This window comes from Macrobrachium nipponense, chromosome 11, assembly GCF_015104395.2.
Source record: "Macrobrachium nipponense isolate FS-2020 chromosome 11, ASM1510439v2, whole genome shotgun sequence".
Taxonomy (NCBI): domain Eukaryota; kingdom Metazoa; phylum Arthropoda; class Malacostraca; order Decapoda; family Palaemonidae; genus Macrobrachium; species Macrobrachium nipponense.
Window position 1 is genome coordinate 37,942,047 of NC_061087.1, and position 14,799 is coordinate 37,956,845.

At 40.5% G+C, this 14,799-nt stretch overlaps 1 protein-coding gene across 1 annotated transcript in view; it reads left to right on the forward strand.

The window, feature by feature from the left end:
- LOC135205405 (tubulin--tyrosine ligase-like protein 12) overlaps positions 1-14,799 on the forward strand; it is a gene marked incomplete in the record, with an annotated part of 315,120 nt that overhangs the window by 152,914 nt on the left and 147,407 nt on the right. Inside the window, 1 exon segment of the mRNA XM_064235914.1 lies at positions 4,209-4,361. Coding sequence (XP_064091984.1) covers positions 4,209-4,361 — 153 coding nt within the window.

Below are 14,799 nucleotides of genomic sequence, written 5' to 3' on the forward strand. Positions count from 1 at the left end.
TAGCTGGAACATCTGTGAATTTGAAGTCTAATCTATTACCAGAAATATACACGAGTTCCTCAACTAGCTAGACAAAACCAGGGGATACACAGAACTCAAGAGCAGACTGGCCATGTTGATCTGTGGAATTTGAATTGTTCCTACACGATATACAAACCCTTGGTCCTTTACATAAGGAATTACTTTCAGCGTAGTTGGAATTACAGCTGTTAAATTCTTGAACAGGGTGGTTAGGCAGTAACTACTGTCTGGTAGGCGGGTAGGCCCGCCTGCCCAGATGTACACTCCACTTTTCTTTCAGCTGTCTTCCAATGAAGACATATTTTTGTGAGCTCTTGCTGACTGGCTGTTGATAATTTTCCTGGTGGGATCTTTCATTTTGAATATATATGTATATACTGTGTTTGATATTAATAACTGATTGACTGTAATAATTAATATGCAAACCCACATTTTGTGATAGCCTTGATAGCCGCCTTTCTACTTTCTGTCAAGGGTTGCTGGCAAAGGTATGCCGACATCTTTATTAGTACATATTTTTGCCCTTTAACGTGAGGACGAGACATGTATTCATCTGAAATTTATGCTTACCCTTTGGGAATTACCAAGGGGAACTTCAGAGGTTTGTCCTTTGTTTTTTCTGGTAATTCCTCTTTTCCTGCATCCCTTTGCCAGCTATCGGATGAAGGTAGAAGAGGTAGCATGTGGTGTTGGTGTTTGGGGGATCTCCTCTCATTTCGGAGTGCGGTGCCCTTGGATCGAGAGGAGTATCCTTATTACTTTAAATCATATTTTCTTTCTTTTACAGCTAACAGTGGTGATAGTGATTACAGCAGTAAATGGTTGGATAGCTCTTCGTGTTGGTTATCCTAACCTTGGAATTGTACCTGTGACTTGTAGCATGCTGTGATATTGGTCCTCAAGTGTGTGTACTGATCCCTTGCTGGAATTCATATTCATTTACCACTGCTATCCTGGAGTTACATCACTGGACAAAGCCTTCGCTGCTTCCCTGTGATTATTAACTATTCCTGATGGTAAATATATCTCTTCTTGTAGTAGAAGTCACGCAGAATTTGGAGAAATCGAAGAGGAAGAGAGTTCGTCAAGTGTTGTAATCTTCCTCTTTGGAATCGTCATATTTTCATCAGTCCACCCCTTCGACTTCTAAGGCTCCCTGCCGAAAAAGGAGAAGGTAGTCTCCTCCCCTAAGAAGTCTCGTCACGGGACATCTAAGGGTCTACCTCCTCAAACTGAGGAGGTAGTTGGGTCTTCCACTGACTCTCCCATTCCTTCAGGAACAGGAATCGTCACGCTTTCCCCAGGGCCCAGTGTGTCGGGAGCCGTAGAAGTACAAACTTCGGTTTGCACTTCTGCTGCTAGTCCTAGAGGTTCTGCCCCTAAGACTAGTTCCGTGTCGGGCGCTCGTTCATGAGTCCCCGAGTGCACATAAATCTTCGGATTCGCATGCATTCAGAGTCAGTGACGCTGAGTCCACTCACCGTCAGGACTTGGACACAGAGTGGAAGAAAGGAGCAAGTCAATCAGGTGACTCGTGCCTTGCTGTTGATCGCTCTTGCGGTGATTGCAAAGACTGGTGGGGGCTCCCCCATCCGGTCCAGTCATTATCATATAAAAATACATAATGCGATATATGATAGCGCGAAAACAAAATTTCATATATGTATACGTAATTGTATTCAAATCCCGCTGTGAGCAAAATGGTTAAAGCTAAAGAGTTAATTTTTTTATTGTACACTAAATTGCGATCATTTTGGTATATAACACATTGTAAAGTGATCAAAGCAACACAGAGAAAATATTATCACAAAATGACGCATGAATTCGTAACACGAGGATGTAAAAATATGTTTTTTTCAAAAATTCACCATAAATCTAAATATTGTTCTAGAGACTTCCAATTTGTTTCAAAATGAAGATAAATGATTGAATGTTACTATACTGTAAGATTTTTAGCTTACAATTGCAGTTTTCGACCATTTCGGACGAGTTAAATTTGACCGAATGTCGAATTTTTTTAACATATTTTTTTATATGCAAATATTTAAAAAAATAGAAAAGCTACAACCTTCAATTATTTTTTGTTGTATTCTACATAAAATTGCGCACATTTTCATATATAAAACTCTATGAAACACCTAATATGAAACCGAGCAAATATTCCGAGAATGCGACGTACACATTTCGGAGATTTGCGGCGGAGAATACGCGCGCGGAGGGAAGGAAAGTTTTTTTTTTAAATTCACCATAAGTCTAAATATTGTGCTAGAGACTTCAAATTTGTTTCAAAATGAAGATAAATGACTGAATATTACTAGACTGTAAGAATTTTAGCTTACAATTGCGTTTTTCAACCATTTCGGTAGAGTCAAATTTGACCGAACGTGGTTTTTTTTCTATTTATCGTGATTTATATGCAAATATTTCAAAAATGAGGAAAGCTACAACCTTCAATTATTTATTGTTGTACTCTACATGAAATTGCGCAAATTTTCATAAATAAAACTTTATGTAACGGCTTATTTAAAATGGTGCAAACATTACGAAAATTGCATGTATGATTTTTTTGGAAGAGTTACCGCGGGGACGTAAGGAAATTTTTCTTTTTCCATAAATTCACCATAAATCAAAATATTGTGCTAGAGACTTCCAATTTGTTGCAAAAGGAAGGTAAATGATTGAATATTACTAGAATATAAGAGTTTTAGCTTACAATTGCGTTTTTCAACAATTTGGTAGAGTCAAAGTTGACCAAAGGTTGAAATTTTGGCACTTATCATTATTTATATGAAAATATTTCAAAACTGATGAAAGCTACAACCATGGGTTGTTTTTAGTTGTTTTGTGCATGAAATTGCGCACATTTCCATATATAAAACTTTATGTAACGGCTACTTTAAAATGGTGCAAACATTACGACAATCGCACGTATGATTTTTTCGGGAGATACCGCGCGGACGTAAAGAAAAAGTTTTTTTCATAAATTTACCATAAATCGAAATATTGTGCTAGAGACTTCCAATTTGTTGTAAAATGAAGGTAAATGATTGAATATTACTATAGTATAAGAGTTTTAGCTTACAATTGCGTTTTTCGACCATTTCGGTAGAGTCAAAGTTGACGGAAGGTTGAGATTTTGGCACTTATTGTTATTTATATGAAAATATTTCAAAACTGATAAAAGCTACAATCATGAGTATTTTGTTGTTGTATTCTACATAAAAAATATGCACATTTCCATATATAATACTCCATGTAACGGCTAATTTAAAACGGTGCAAAAATTATGTCAAAATGACGAAATAATTTCCGAGATGTGTCACTGATACTTTTTAGTGCGATAAGAAAGAAATTCACGCTTGCGCACCTGCGTAATGATTGTAAACAAAACAATACCTTGATTCGTGAACTCCCAGCATCCCCCAAGGCGCGTGATTCAAAAATTTTCGGCTGGTAGGCCTATAAGTATTTTTCCGCGAATTTTAAAAAAAACTTTTCTATGTCGACGTAAATTACGTCTGGTCGGCACCCAAAAGACAATTTATCTCGACGTAAAAGACGTCCAATAGGCGTTTAAGGGTTAAAGGACCGAGGGTTTTATATACGTATCGGAACAAATAACAATTTGTCGAAAATTGTATTTTTCCTAACTTTACAAATCTTAGGTCCTTTACACATAGTCCCACCTCATGCCATCCCTCACTCTGCGTTTCCTGGGCCTAAAGCAAAGTGACTCCTCTCCTCGCAGTCGAGCTGACCACCAACTGCTGGACAAGTAGTTAGCTACAGAACCCCCTTGTTCGAAGCTTACGATCAGTTCAGCTGCCGCTAAAGTACCTTCCTATTGTTAAAGGACCTCAGGTTTGTATAGTTAGAAAAAATACAATTTTCAACAAATTGTTATATTGAAATATAAAACTTTATGTTTTAAATGCTTCATTTGTTACAAGTCATAAGAGGTGTCCTTGTAAAAAAAATTTTTAGCAGTAGGTAAAGAGCTGAAAGATTTGCTTTTCAGAAACCTGAATGCTCTGTGACACCTGTTCAGTGCATTTTTAGAATATATCTTTCCTTTTATTTATTCTTAAATAACACATGTGCATACCTGTATATTTAAGAAAAAACTTACAAACAAGGCATTCAAAGCTTTCAAAGGTTGCATCTCATTGAAATATTTTACCCGATAGGATGTTGAAGAAGGAGATGAAGTAACAAGGAACTATGTTGAAACTCCACCAGTTGATTCTGATACCCGAGATGCTCAGATGTTGCCTTGGTATCCCCTTGACCTGACTCATGTTGATCCTCAGCAAACGGAACCTACAGAAGATGCCTTTATGGTATGAAGATTTTATTAGGTTGTTTGATTTTATAGTTGACTTTTTTTTCAATGGTAAATTTGATGAATTGTATAGTAAGAAAAATGACTTATGTATCATGAGTGTTACATACTATTTATTTTTATATATGTAGTTGAATGTATGAAGTTGCATGAGGAAATTCTTAAGGATTTTTTTCCATACATCGAGTAAGTAGCCCATTTTACTTATTACATAATTCCCATTAGCTATTGAAGCAGCAAGAGCTTGACTCTTGCCAGAAAAACGGTGATGACATTGAATGAAAATTTCCCAACAAAGGGAAAGTACCATTACCATACTTATTGGACTTGCAGCTTTACTCTCATTTTTTTTCAGTCTTTTACTGTGAAGTTTTTAACTCACTCTTTCTATTCTGTGCCTTGTATAGATACAGTATTGTACTTTTTTGTTTTTTCTTTGTTGTTATGTAAGGATATTTCATACTGACAGCTTTACACATGAGATCATGTCTCAGACCCGTAACAAAAGCTAATGCTTCCATTGGTTGCTATTTTGTGAGGGGAATTATGGTCAGCCAATAATAAGGCAGCATTCTGTTGACAAAACCAGGGTACTAAGATATCCCAAATACATAAGAGGGTTCCAGTGTTGAAGAGAGCCACAATTGGAGCTTTTTGCCTTTTACCAGCAAAACCTTGATCATGTCCTTTAAGGGTACAGTATTTTTTAGGGAACTGGGATTATATGGCATGTTTGTTCCTACATGATGTACAAACCCTCGGTCCTTAAAGTGAGGATTTACTTTTAGCGTAGCTGGAATTACGGTCATTAAATTCTTGAACAAGTTGGTTAGGCAGTAACTACCGTGTGGCAGGCGGGTAGGCGCACCTGCCTGGATGTAAACAATCCACTTTTCTTTCGATCTTCTTCCAATGAAGACTTTTTTTTGTGAGCTCATGCTGACTGGCCGTTGATAATTTTCCCAGTGGGATCTTTCATTTTTTATTTTTTTAAATGAATATGTATATACGTACTGTGTTTGACATTAATAGTTATTTGAATTTAATAATTAATATACAAACCCACTTTTTGTGATAGCCTTTATAGCTGCCTTTCTACTTAGTGTTAAGGGTTGGTGGCAAAGGTATGCCAACATCTTTATTATTACATACTTTTGTCCTTTAACGTGAGGACGAGACGTATTTAACAGGAGGACGAGACATGTATTTAACACGATGAGGACGAGACATGTATTTATCCGAAATTACGCTTACCCTTTGGGAATTACCGAGGGGAACTTCAGAGGTTTGTCCTTTGTTTTTGTTTTTTTTTTCTGGTAATTCGTCTTCTTCATCTTTTCACTAGCTATCGGACGAAGGTAGAAGAGGGAGCATGTGGTGTTGGTGTTTGGGGTGATCTCTCATTTCGGAGGGCAGTTCCCTTGGATGCAAGAGGAGTATCCTTATTACTTTAAATCATATTTTCTTTTTTTTACAGACTAACAGTGGTGATTGTGATTACAGCAGTATACGGTTGGATAGCTCTTCGTGTTAGTTATCCTAACCTTGGAATTGTTCCTTGACTCGTAGCATGCTGTGATATTGATCCTCGAGTGTGTGTACTGTTCCCCTGCTGGAAAAGATATTCATTTACCACTAATATCCTGGAGATATCACTGGATGAAGCCTTTGCTGCTCCCCTGTGATGATAACTATTCCTGATAGTAGAAGTCTCGCAGAATGTGGAGAAATCGAAGAAGAAAGTTCGTCAAGTGTCATCATCCTCCTTTTCGATATCATCATATTTTCATCAGTCTCCACCCTTTCGACTCCTAAGGCTTCCTGCAGTAGAAGGAGAAGGTAGTCTCCCCCGCTAAGAAGTCTCGTCACGGGACTTTTAAGGGTCTACCTCCTCAAACTGAGGCATTTGGGTCTTCCGCTGGCTCTCCCGTTCCTTTGGGAATGGGATCTGTCATGCTGTCCCCAGGGCCTAGCGTGTCGGGAGCTGCAGAAGCGCAAACTTCAGTTTGCAGTCCTAGAGGTTCTTCCCCTAAGACTAGTTCTGTGTCGGGCACTCGTTCACTAGTCACCAAGTGTCACCCGACTGTTGATCTCACCAGAGTGATCAGACGGTCTGCGCAGCTGGTAGCAGTTCCCCGACGTAAGAGACCGACGCTACCGTCCTCGGTCCAGCGCTTCTCCGCAGGAAGATCGCTGGTCCAGACCTGTAGACTGGTCATCACTGCAGGTTGGTGATCGCCTGCAGCCCTCTCTGTCCTCTGGTTCTGCCAGTAGACAGTGGGAGCATCAGATCTGCCTCACCTGTCCCTTCAACCTCCTTGGTGGGATACACTGGGAGGAGCGAGGTGACCAGGGGGTAACATGAGGAGTGCGCTTCTCTTGGTCCAGCCACGGGAGCCTATGTGTCCGGTTCAGTCTTAGGACCAGACAGGACGTATGCTCAGGTGATTTGAGGAAATCATGGGTGAACTGGTGAGGACGATGACACTTTAGGTCCTAGACTCGCGAAGTGACCATCACCACAGTTCATGCGACGGTCCCACTGGACCGCACACGCAGAGACCAGTGTGGGCTCCCCCTTTCAGTCCTCTTGAGAGGTTTTGGCCTCAACGAGGATTGTAACGCATCAGAGGACGGTATCGACTCTCTCCTGTCAGGTGCACGCTCAGTCCCACCCAGATGACGGTCACGGTGACTGACTGGTCTCGGTGGCAGCAGACGTTTCACCTGCAGTACGAGAGTTTCTTAACCCTCTTTGGGAAAGCGTTTTCTCCTGACGGTAACGTGTTACTAGCCTCTCGTAACAGCCATCACCACAGGTTGATGGCTAGCCATGACTTGCTTCTCCTGCTAGTTCCACTTGCAAGGCAAGCGAGAGCGTCCAGTCTTCCTGTACGTCCATGTCATTGAGGAAAGATCTTAAATGCCTGTTCCTTCTCGATTTCTACGGGAATTGAGGAAGGCCACCACCCAATGATCATCTGATGAAATTCGGGGGGTTTCGCTGAGTGCTTAAAATTCTTCGTAATTCCTAGCACTCTCCGAGTGTTTTGGTCTTCTGCAATCTGCAAACACTTGGGCGAGACGAGAATTCCTGATAATTGTTGCTACGATAACTGGGAATCTCACCGAATGCTCAAATTCCTTGGAATTTCTGGCATTCTCAGTGTTTTGGTTTTCCTGTAATTTCCAAACATACTGTTGAGACAGAAATTCCTGGTAATGTTATTACGAGAGTCAGGAGTCTCGCTAAGCCATTAAATTCCTTGGAATTTCTAGCGTTCACAGGGTGATTTGGTTTTCTGAGATTTCCAAACACTCGGGCAATGGGTAATCCCCATGATATTGCCCATGGAAGTGCTTGCGAGGTTCTTCCTGCTGAAGGAAGCATGTCTCAGGAGGGGCTCGGCCTGGAGGGACCTGACGGTCCATCGTCTCAGTACGCAGTCAACCCCGAGATAGAGAGAAGAGCGGGCAATAACAGTCAATCCTCTCTTTTTTCCCTTTGCTTCCTGGTTGTACCAGAATGAACAAGGAAATACAGTGGTACCTCGACATACGAAAGGCTCAACTTATGAAAAATTCGAGTTACGAAAGCAAATATGAAGATTTTTTTGGCTCTACATATGAAAATAGTTCAGGATACGAAAGGTGGTTGCTGTAAAGTCCCGAGATTCGCCCAGACCACCGATAACAATTTTAAAACTCGCTCGCTGCCAACTGAGTAGACTCGCCACCATCCTCCTGCTCTCCCATTGGTTCCTGATGCTAGTCACCGCCATAAGATCCTGCTCTCCTATTGGTCAGCATCTCTCCCATCATGCATCTACGTAGCGGCGTGCTTTTTCGGCCACTCGGTAGCAGCATCGTTTCTATATGCACGCCGAATTCGTTCATTCTATACAATTTCATTTATTAACGTAAATTCGTTAGTGATTTCATCGTAGTACTACTTTATCGTGTTGTGTGAGAACTTTAGTACATATGTATACATACTACATAGTACATATGTATACATACTACATAACTTCCTTACGTACAGTATATACGTAGTCATGGGTCCCAAGAAAGTTGAAGTTCACGGAAAGGAGAGGATGCTTTCTTTGGAGATAAAGATGGAGATAATCAAGAAGTATGAAGCTGGCATCCAATTGAGTGTGATTGCTAATGAATATGGCCGAAATCCGTTGACGATAGGCACCATCCTTAAGCAGAAGGAAGCCATCAAAGCAGCTACACCATCCAAGGGCGTGACTATTTTGTCTAGCAAGAGGAGCCACGTGCACGACGAGATGGAAAGGCTGCTTCTTGCCTGGATAAAAGAATAAGAATCGCTGGCGATACGATAACGGAGACAGCAATCTGCCACAAGGCCAGCACTATTTTCGGCAATTTGATTGCCCAGGCCGAAGACAACGGAGGAGAAGGGGCATCGACGCCAACCCCAGACTTCAAGGCTTCTCATGGGTGGTTCGAAAAATTTTGTAAACGGATTGGTGCGGCATGGGGAGGCGGCCAGCTCGGACACGAAAGTGGCCAAAGCCTTTATTAAGACGTTCAACAAGATGACAATCAAGGAAAGCTACAGTTCTCAGCAAGTCTTCAACTGTGATGAGACTGGCCTTTTTTGGAAAAAAATGCCTCGTCGGACGTACATCACGCAGGAAGAGAAGAAGCTACCCGGGCATAAGCCTATGAAAGACAGGCTTACGCTCGCACTTTGTTCCAACGCCAGTGGGAATTGCAAGGTGAAGCCCCTACTTGTCTATCCTTCGGAGACTCCTCGAGCCTTCAAGGCCCACAAAGTGCTAAAGGAGAAGCTTCCAGTGATGTGGAGGGCTAATGCGAAAGCCTGGGTAATGAGACTTTTGTTCACCGAGTGGGTAAATCTGTGTTTCAGCCCGACGGTGAAGAAATTCTTGGAAGAGAAGCGCCTCCCTCTGAAATGTCTGCTGTTGTTGGACAATGCCCCTGCTCACCCTCCTGGCCTCGAGGAAGATATCCTAGCGGAGTATTCTTTTATCAAGGTTCTTTATCTTCCGCCTAACACCACCCCTCTCCTCCAGCCCATGGACCAGCAAGATATCGAACTTCAAGAAGCTGTATACGAAACATCTTTTCAATAGATGTTTGGACACCACCGATACCACATACCTCACCTTGCGGGAATTTTGGAAGGAGCATTTCGATCTTGTGATATGCATCCGACTCATCGATCAAGCTTGGCAGGAGGTTTCGAGGCGAACCTTGAATTCTTCGTGAAGGAAACTCTGGCCTGATGCCGTATCTGCCTGAGACTTCGAGGGATTCTACGTGGGCGAAGCTGGTGCAGATTCAGGAACAGTTGACGATCCTAAAAGTGTTTCGCAACCAGATCTTCACAAGATCGTTGCACTCGGCAAATCCATGGGGCTGGTCGTCAACGAGGACGACATCAATGACCTTCTCGAGGAGCACCAAGAGGAGCTTACAACGGATGACTTGAAGGAGTTGGAGGCCATGCAACATAACGTCGTTCAAGAAGAGTTCTCTAGCAGTGGCGAGGAGGAGGAGGACGACCCTATGACAACGGCAGAAATTTTAAGGATGCTCTAGCTGCTTTTCATAAGAAGTCTGTAGGCTAGTCTTCCGCTTCATCACACCTGCCGCTGTGATGACGCAGGATGATATTCTTGAGACAATCTGAGTTTGTTTTCTAATATACATTTTGTAATTCGTAAGGTGTGCAATTATTCTTTGTTCTCCCCGAATTGTAAATGAATAATGGAAGACTTTGCCTGTTCCCCGCCTTACCAGCTCTGCTTCATAAGTAAATAGAAATGTCTTCCTTGATCCAACCCACAAGAAGCAGTTCTTCAGGCAGTACAATCCCTGTGCAAACTCCGACTTTCTCACTGAACAGCAATGAAATACAGGCAGTCCCCAGGTTACGATGGGGGTTCCGTTCTTGAGATGCGTCGTAAGCCGAAAATCGTCGTAAGCCGGAACATCGTCAAAAATCCTAAGAAAACCTTACTTTTAGTGCTTTGAGTGCATTAAAAACTATGTAAACTGCATTGTTATTGCATTTTTCATCAAAAAAAAATTCAAATATTGATTATTTTGCATTTTTAGAGTCATATTTCTTCTGCCAGATCAGTGTTGTAGGCGTCGTAACCCTGGAACGTGTCATAACCCTGGAAATAATTTCTGATGAATATAATTGAAAAGCGCCTTAACCTCGGAACGTCGTAAGCTGAACCTGCTGTAACCCGGGGACTGCCTGTAGTGGTTTACCTTTTCAGTCCTCTGTAAAACAACAGGTATTGAAGCCGTCTTCACTGGTTGGTGTCATCAACGGAACTTTTTCCATGATCAGAATCTTGAGAGTTTACTTCTCTCGATTCAACTGTGAAGACGTAGGTCCACATTCACCTTAGTCATTCACTAGTAATATAGTACTGCTTCTCCTTAGTTGTGATTCAAATACTGATGAGAAACTTCTGTCTTGCCATCACAGGAACCTCGGTCTCTAGAAGGCAATTGACTATCGTCTGATGTATGCATAACTTGAGAGAAACAATCTCGTCTCCCAACATCTGCGGCGTACAATATAGACGATTTGTATGGTTGTTATCAGCGTAACTCTTCAAAAGGCAGGTGTCATGTTGCGACTACGACTCAGATACTTGGCAGCGTACCTAGCGCAGTCAGTCGGCATCTGTTGAAGAGTCCGAGTCCATCATGAGCTACGCTGTGGACTTTGTATTGGTTGATCCAGATCAGTCAATATGTTGTCCTATTGGCGTGTTGCTGTACCCATAACGAATCAACACTCATCATGGAGTGTCGGTGTCTTTATCCGCTGCCAACTGCCATTGCAGAAGTGTCCAATGACACGTCTTTGTCCAAGTCTTACGAGACCGTGAGAGACTTCTCTGCAGTTGGATAGTCTAGTGTATGGATACATTTCATCACTCCGAAGAATATGTCGGACAGGAAGGTAGATGAGGTCTCATTATGACCATATTTATATCTTTCTTCCTTTGGGGCTGCCCACAGGTCCTTGGAACCTCCTTTCCTTGGACCGGTGGTGGATGCTTGCAGGTTATGTTTGCTTACCCGGCTCCTTCAAGAGGACAAGTTGCATCTCGCCTATGGTGTGCAGTTCTAAAGGTAAGAAGGTTGCGAGAGTGACTGGCCTCTCCACCTTCCCCTTCTCCTCCTTCCACTCCTCTTCCTTCAGGTTGAGGATAGGACTCGAACTTACGCTGGCTGGTCAGGCAATTGATGCGGTAAACTTACACATAGAGCTTCCTTTCTATGTTTCTTATCAGAGTCATAGAAGCAATCCCACTCCTTCCTCTAGCAAGGGGAGGAAGGAGATTGGCAACAATGCAAACACTTCCCAGAACTTTGCATTAATGCCTCCGACTTTAAATATTCTTCACAGCCCATTTTCAGACGAGTTACGATTCCTCACTCATTTCGAAAAGGCCAAGAAGTTTGACTCTTGATCATGCAGCTCCTATACTCCGATCAAGTTGTCAGAGGCAGGGCACTCCTCGCTCTTACGACCAGGAGGAATACTCCAGGTTTGCAGAACTCCAGTCAGTTCTAGAGGCTCATTTATATTCCTCCCACCAATCAGTGAGTCTTCCTCATGTAAAGGACTGAGGGTTTGTATGTCGTGTAGGAACAAATCACAATTTTTGAAAGTAAATTGTATTTTTCCTAATTATACAAACCTGAGGTCCTTTACATTTATGCCCACCTCATGCCACCCCTCAATCTGAACCTGGCTGGACCAAAAGGCAAAGTGGAGTGTTTACATCTGGACAGGAGGGCCTACCTGCCTGCCCACAGTAGTTACTGCCTAACCACCTTGTTTAAGAATTTAACGGCCATAATTCCAGCTATGCTGAAAGTAAATCCTCATGTAAAGGATCTCAGTTTGTATAGTAGTTAGTAAAAATACAATTTACTTTCAAAAATTGTGATTTTAAAGAGTGTGTTATATGGCATTTGAAGTTGAAAACTGTATTGCAAGAAAATTTTTCTCTTAATGCTATTTTCTTGGCCATTCCAAATCAGTAACAATCACTAAATTAAACCTAGAAATTAATGTTATGAAAGAGATCGTGAATATTGTGAGTTCCAATTAAATCAATAGGGATAGAGCCAAATAGGAGGAAGAAAGGTGAGTAATTTATTTGGTCCAAATATTACACTGCAGCTAACAGTACTGGGTTACTTCTTGATATGTTATCCGTGAGAATATTGGTTATTTTACTGAAAATACAACTTCTCTTACTGCCTCAAGGAGCTTTATCAATTGTTGAATTGTAATCTTTAATTAATTACTAAGCTTCTTTGATAAAGAGTATCAGAAATCTCCATCATTCTGCTTTGTTTTCTGTTTCATTGTAAATGTTTGTCTGCATTTTTTATCTGTACTCCTTTTTTTTCTAAATTATGCACCCTCTTCATCAGCATATTCTTTCACATTCTCTCTACATGACTGAAGAATACAATTTAAAAAAAATTATACATATACAAACCCATCACTTTATAACTACATTGAGATGTTTCTCCTTCTTTTGCAAACACACTCAAGAATGAAGAAGCATCTAGCAGACTGTCTGCTTATCTAGGCTCCAAAGCTTCTCTAGGAGCAGAGAAGGGTCATATCAAGTGTAACCACTTTTCAAGGTCTTTAGGGTTGGAAGAAGAGCAAATTACTTTTCTTCACACACAGACCAAACCTTTGGTCTTAACGTAGGGAAATTTCTCAAATGCTTGCTGGAGTCCAGTTAACCCTTAAACGCCAACTGGACGTATTTTACGTCGACATTTTTTGTCTCTCTGGTGCCGACTGGACGTATTTTACGTCGACATACAAAAGTTTTTTTAAAAATTTGCGGAAAAATACTTTTAGGCCTACCAGCCGAAAACTCTTGAATCACGCGCCTTGGGGGATGCTGGGAGTTCACAGATCAAGGTGTTGTTTTGTTTACAATCGTTACGCAGGCGCGCAAGCGCGAATTTCTTTCTTGCCCCACTAAAAAGTATCTGTGACACATCTCGGAAATTATTTCGTCACTTTGACATAATTTTTTTACCATTTTAAATTAGCCGTTACATGGAGTATTATATATGAAAATGTGCGCATTTTTATGTAGAATACAACAAAAAAAAATACTCATGATTGTAGCTTTTATCAGTTTTGAGATATTTTCATATGAATAACGATAAGTGCCAAAATTTCAACCTTCGGTCAACTTTGACTCTACCGAAATGGTCGAAAAACACAATTGTAAGCTGAAACTCTTATATTTTAGTAATATTCAATCATTTACCTTAATTTTGCAACTAATTGGAAGTCTCTAGCACAATATTTCGATTTATGGTGAATTTATGAAAAAACTTTTTCCTTACGTCCGCGCGGTAACTCTTCCGAAAAAAATCATACATGCGATTGTGGTAATGTTTGCACCATTTTAAATTAGCCGTTACATAAAGTATTATATATGAAAATGTGCGAAATTTCATGCACAATACAACTAAAAACAACCCATGGTTGTAGCTTTTATCAATTTTGAAATATTTTCATATAAAAAATGATAAGTGACAAATTTTCAACCTTCGGTCAACTTTGACTCTACCGAAATGGTCGAAAAACGCAATTGTAAGCTAAAACGCTTATATTCTAGTAATAATCAAGCATTTAACTTCATTTTGCAACAAATTGGAAGTCTCTAGCACAATATTTTGATTTGTGGTGAATTTATGAAAAAAATAACATTTTCTTTACGTCCGCGCGGTAACTCTTCCGAAAAAATCATACGTGCGATTGTGGTAATGTTTGCATCATTTTAAATTAGCCGTTACATAAAGTTTTGTATATGAAAATGTGCGCAATTTCATGTATAATACAAAAAAAAATAGTTGAAGGTTGTAGCTTTTCTCATTTTTGAAATATTTGCATATAAATCACGATAAATAGAAAAAAACCATGTTCGGTCAAATTTGACTCTACCGAAATGGTCGAAAAACGCAATTGTAAGATAAAACTCTTACAGTCTAGTAATATTCAGTCATTTATCTTCATCGTGAAACAAATTCGAAGTCTCTAGCACAATATTTAAATTTATGGTGAATTTAAAAAATAAACGTTTCCCTTCCCTCCACCCCCCCAGCACGCAGATTCCCCGCCACAAATCTCCGAAATGCGTAAGTCCCATTCTCGGAATATTTGCTCCGTTTCATATTAGGCATTTCATAGAGTTTTATATACGAAAATGTGCGCAATTTCATGTAGAATAAAACGAAAAATATTTGAAAGTTGTAGCTTTTCTTATTTCCGAAATAATTGCATATAAAATAATATATATATAAAAAAATTCGACATTCTGTCAACTTTAACTCGTCAGATATGGTCAAAAACTGCATTTGTA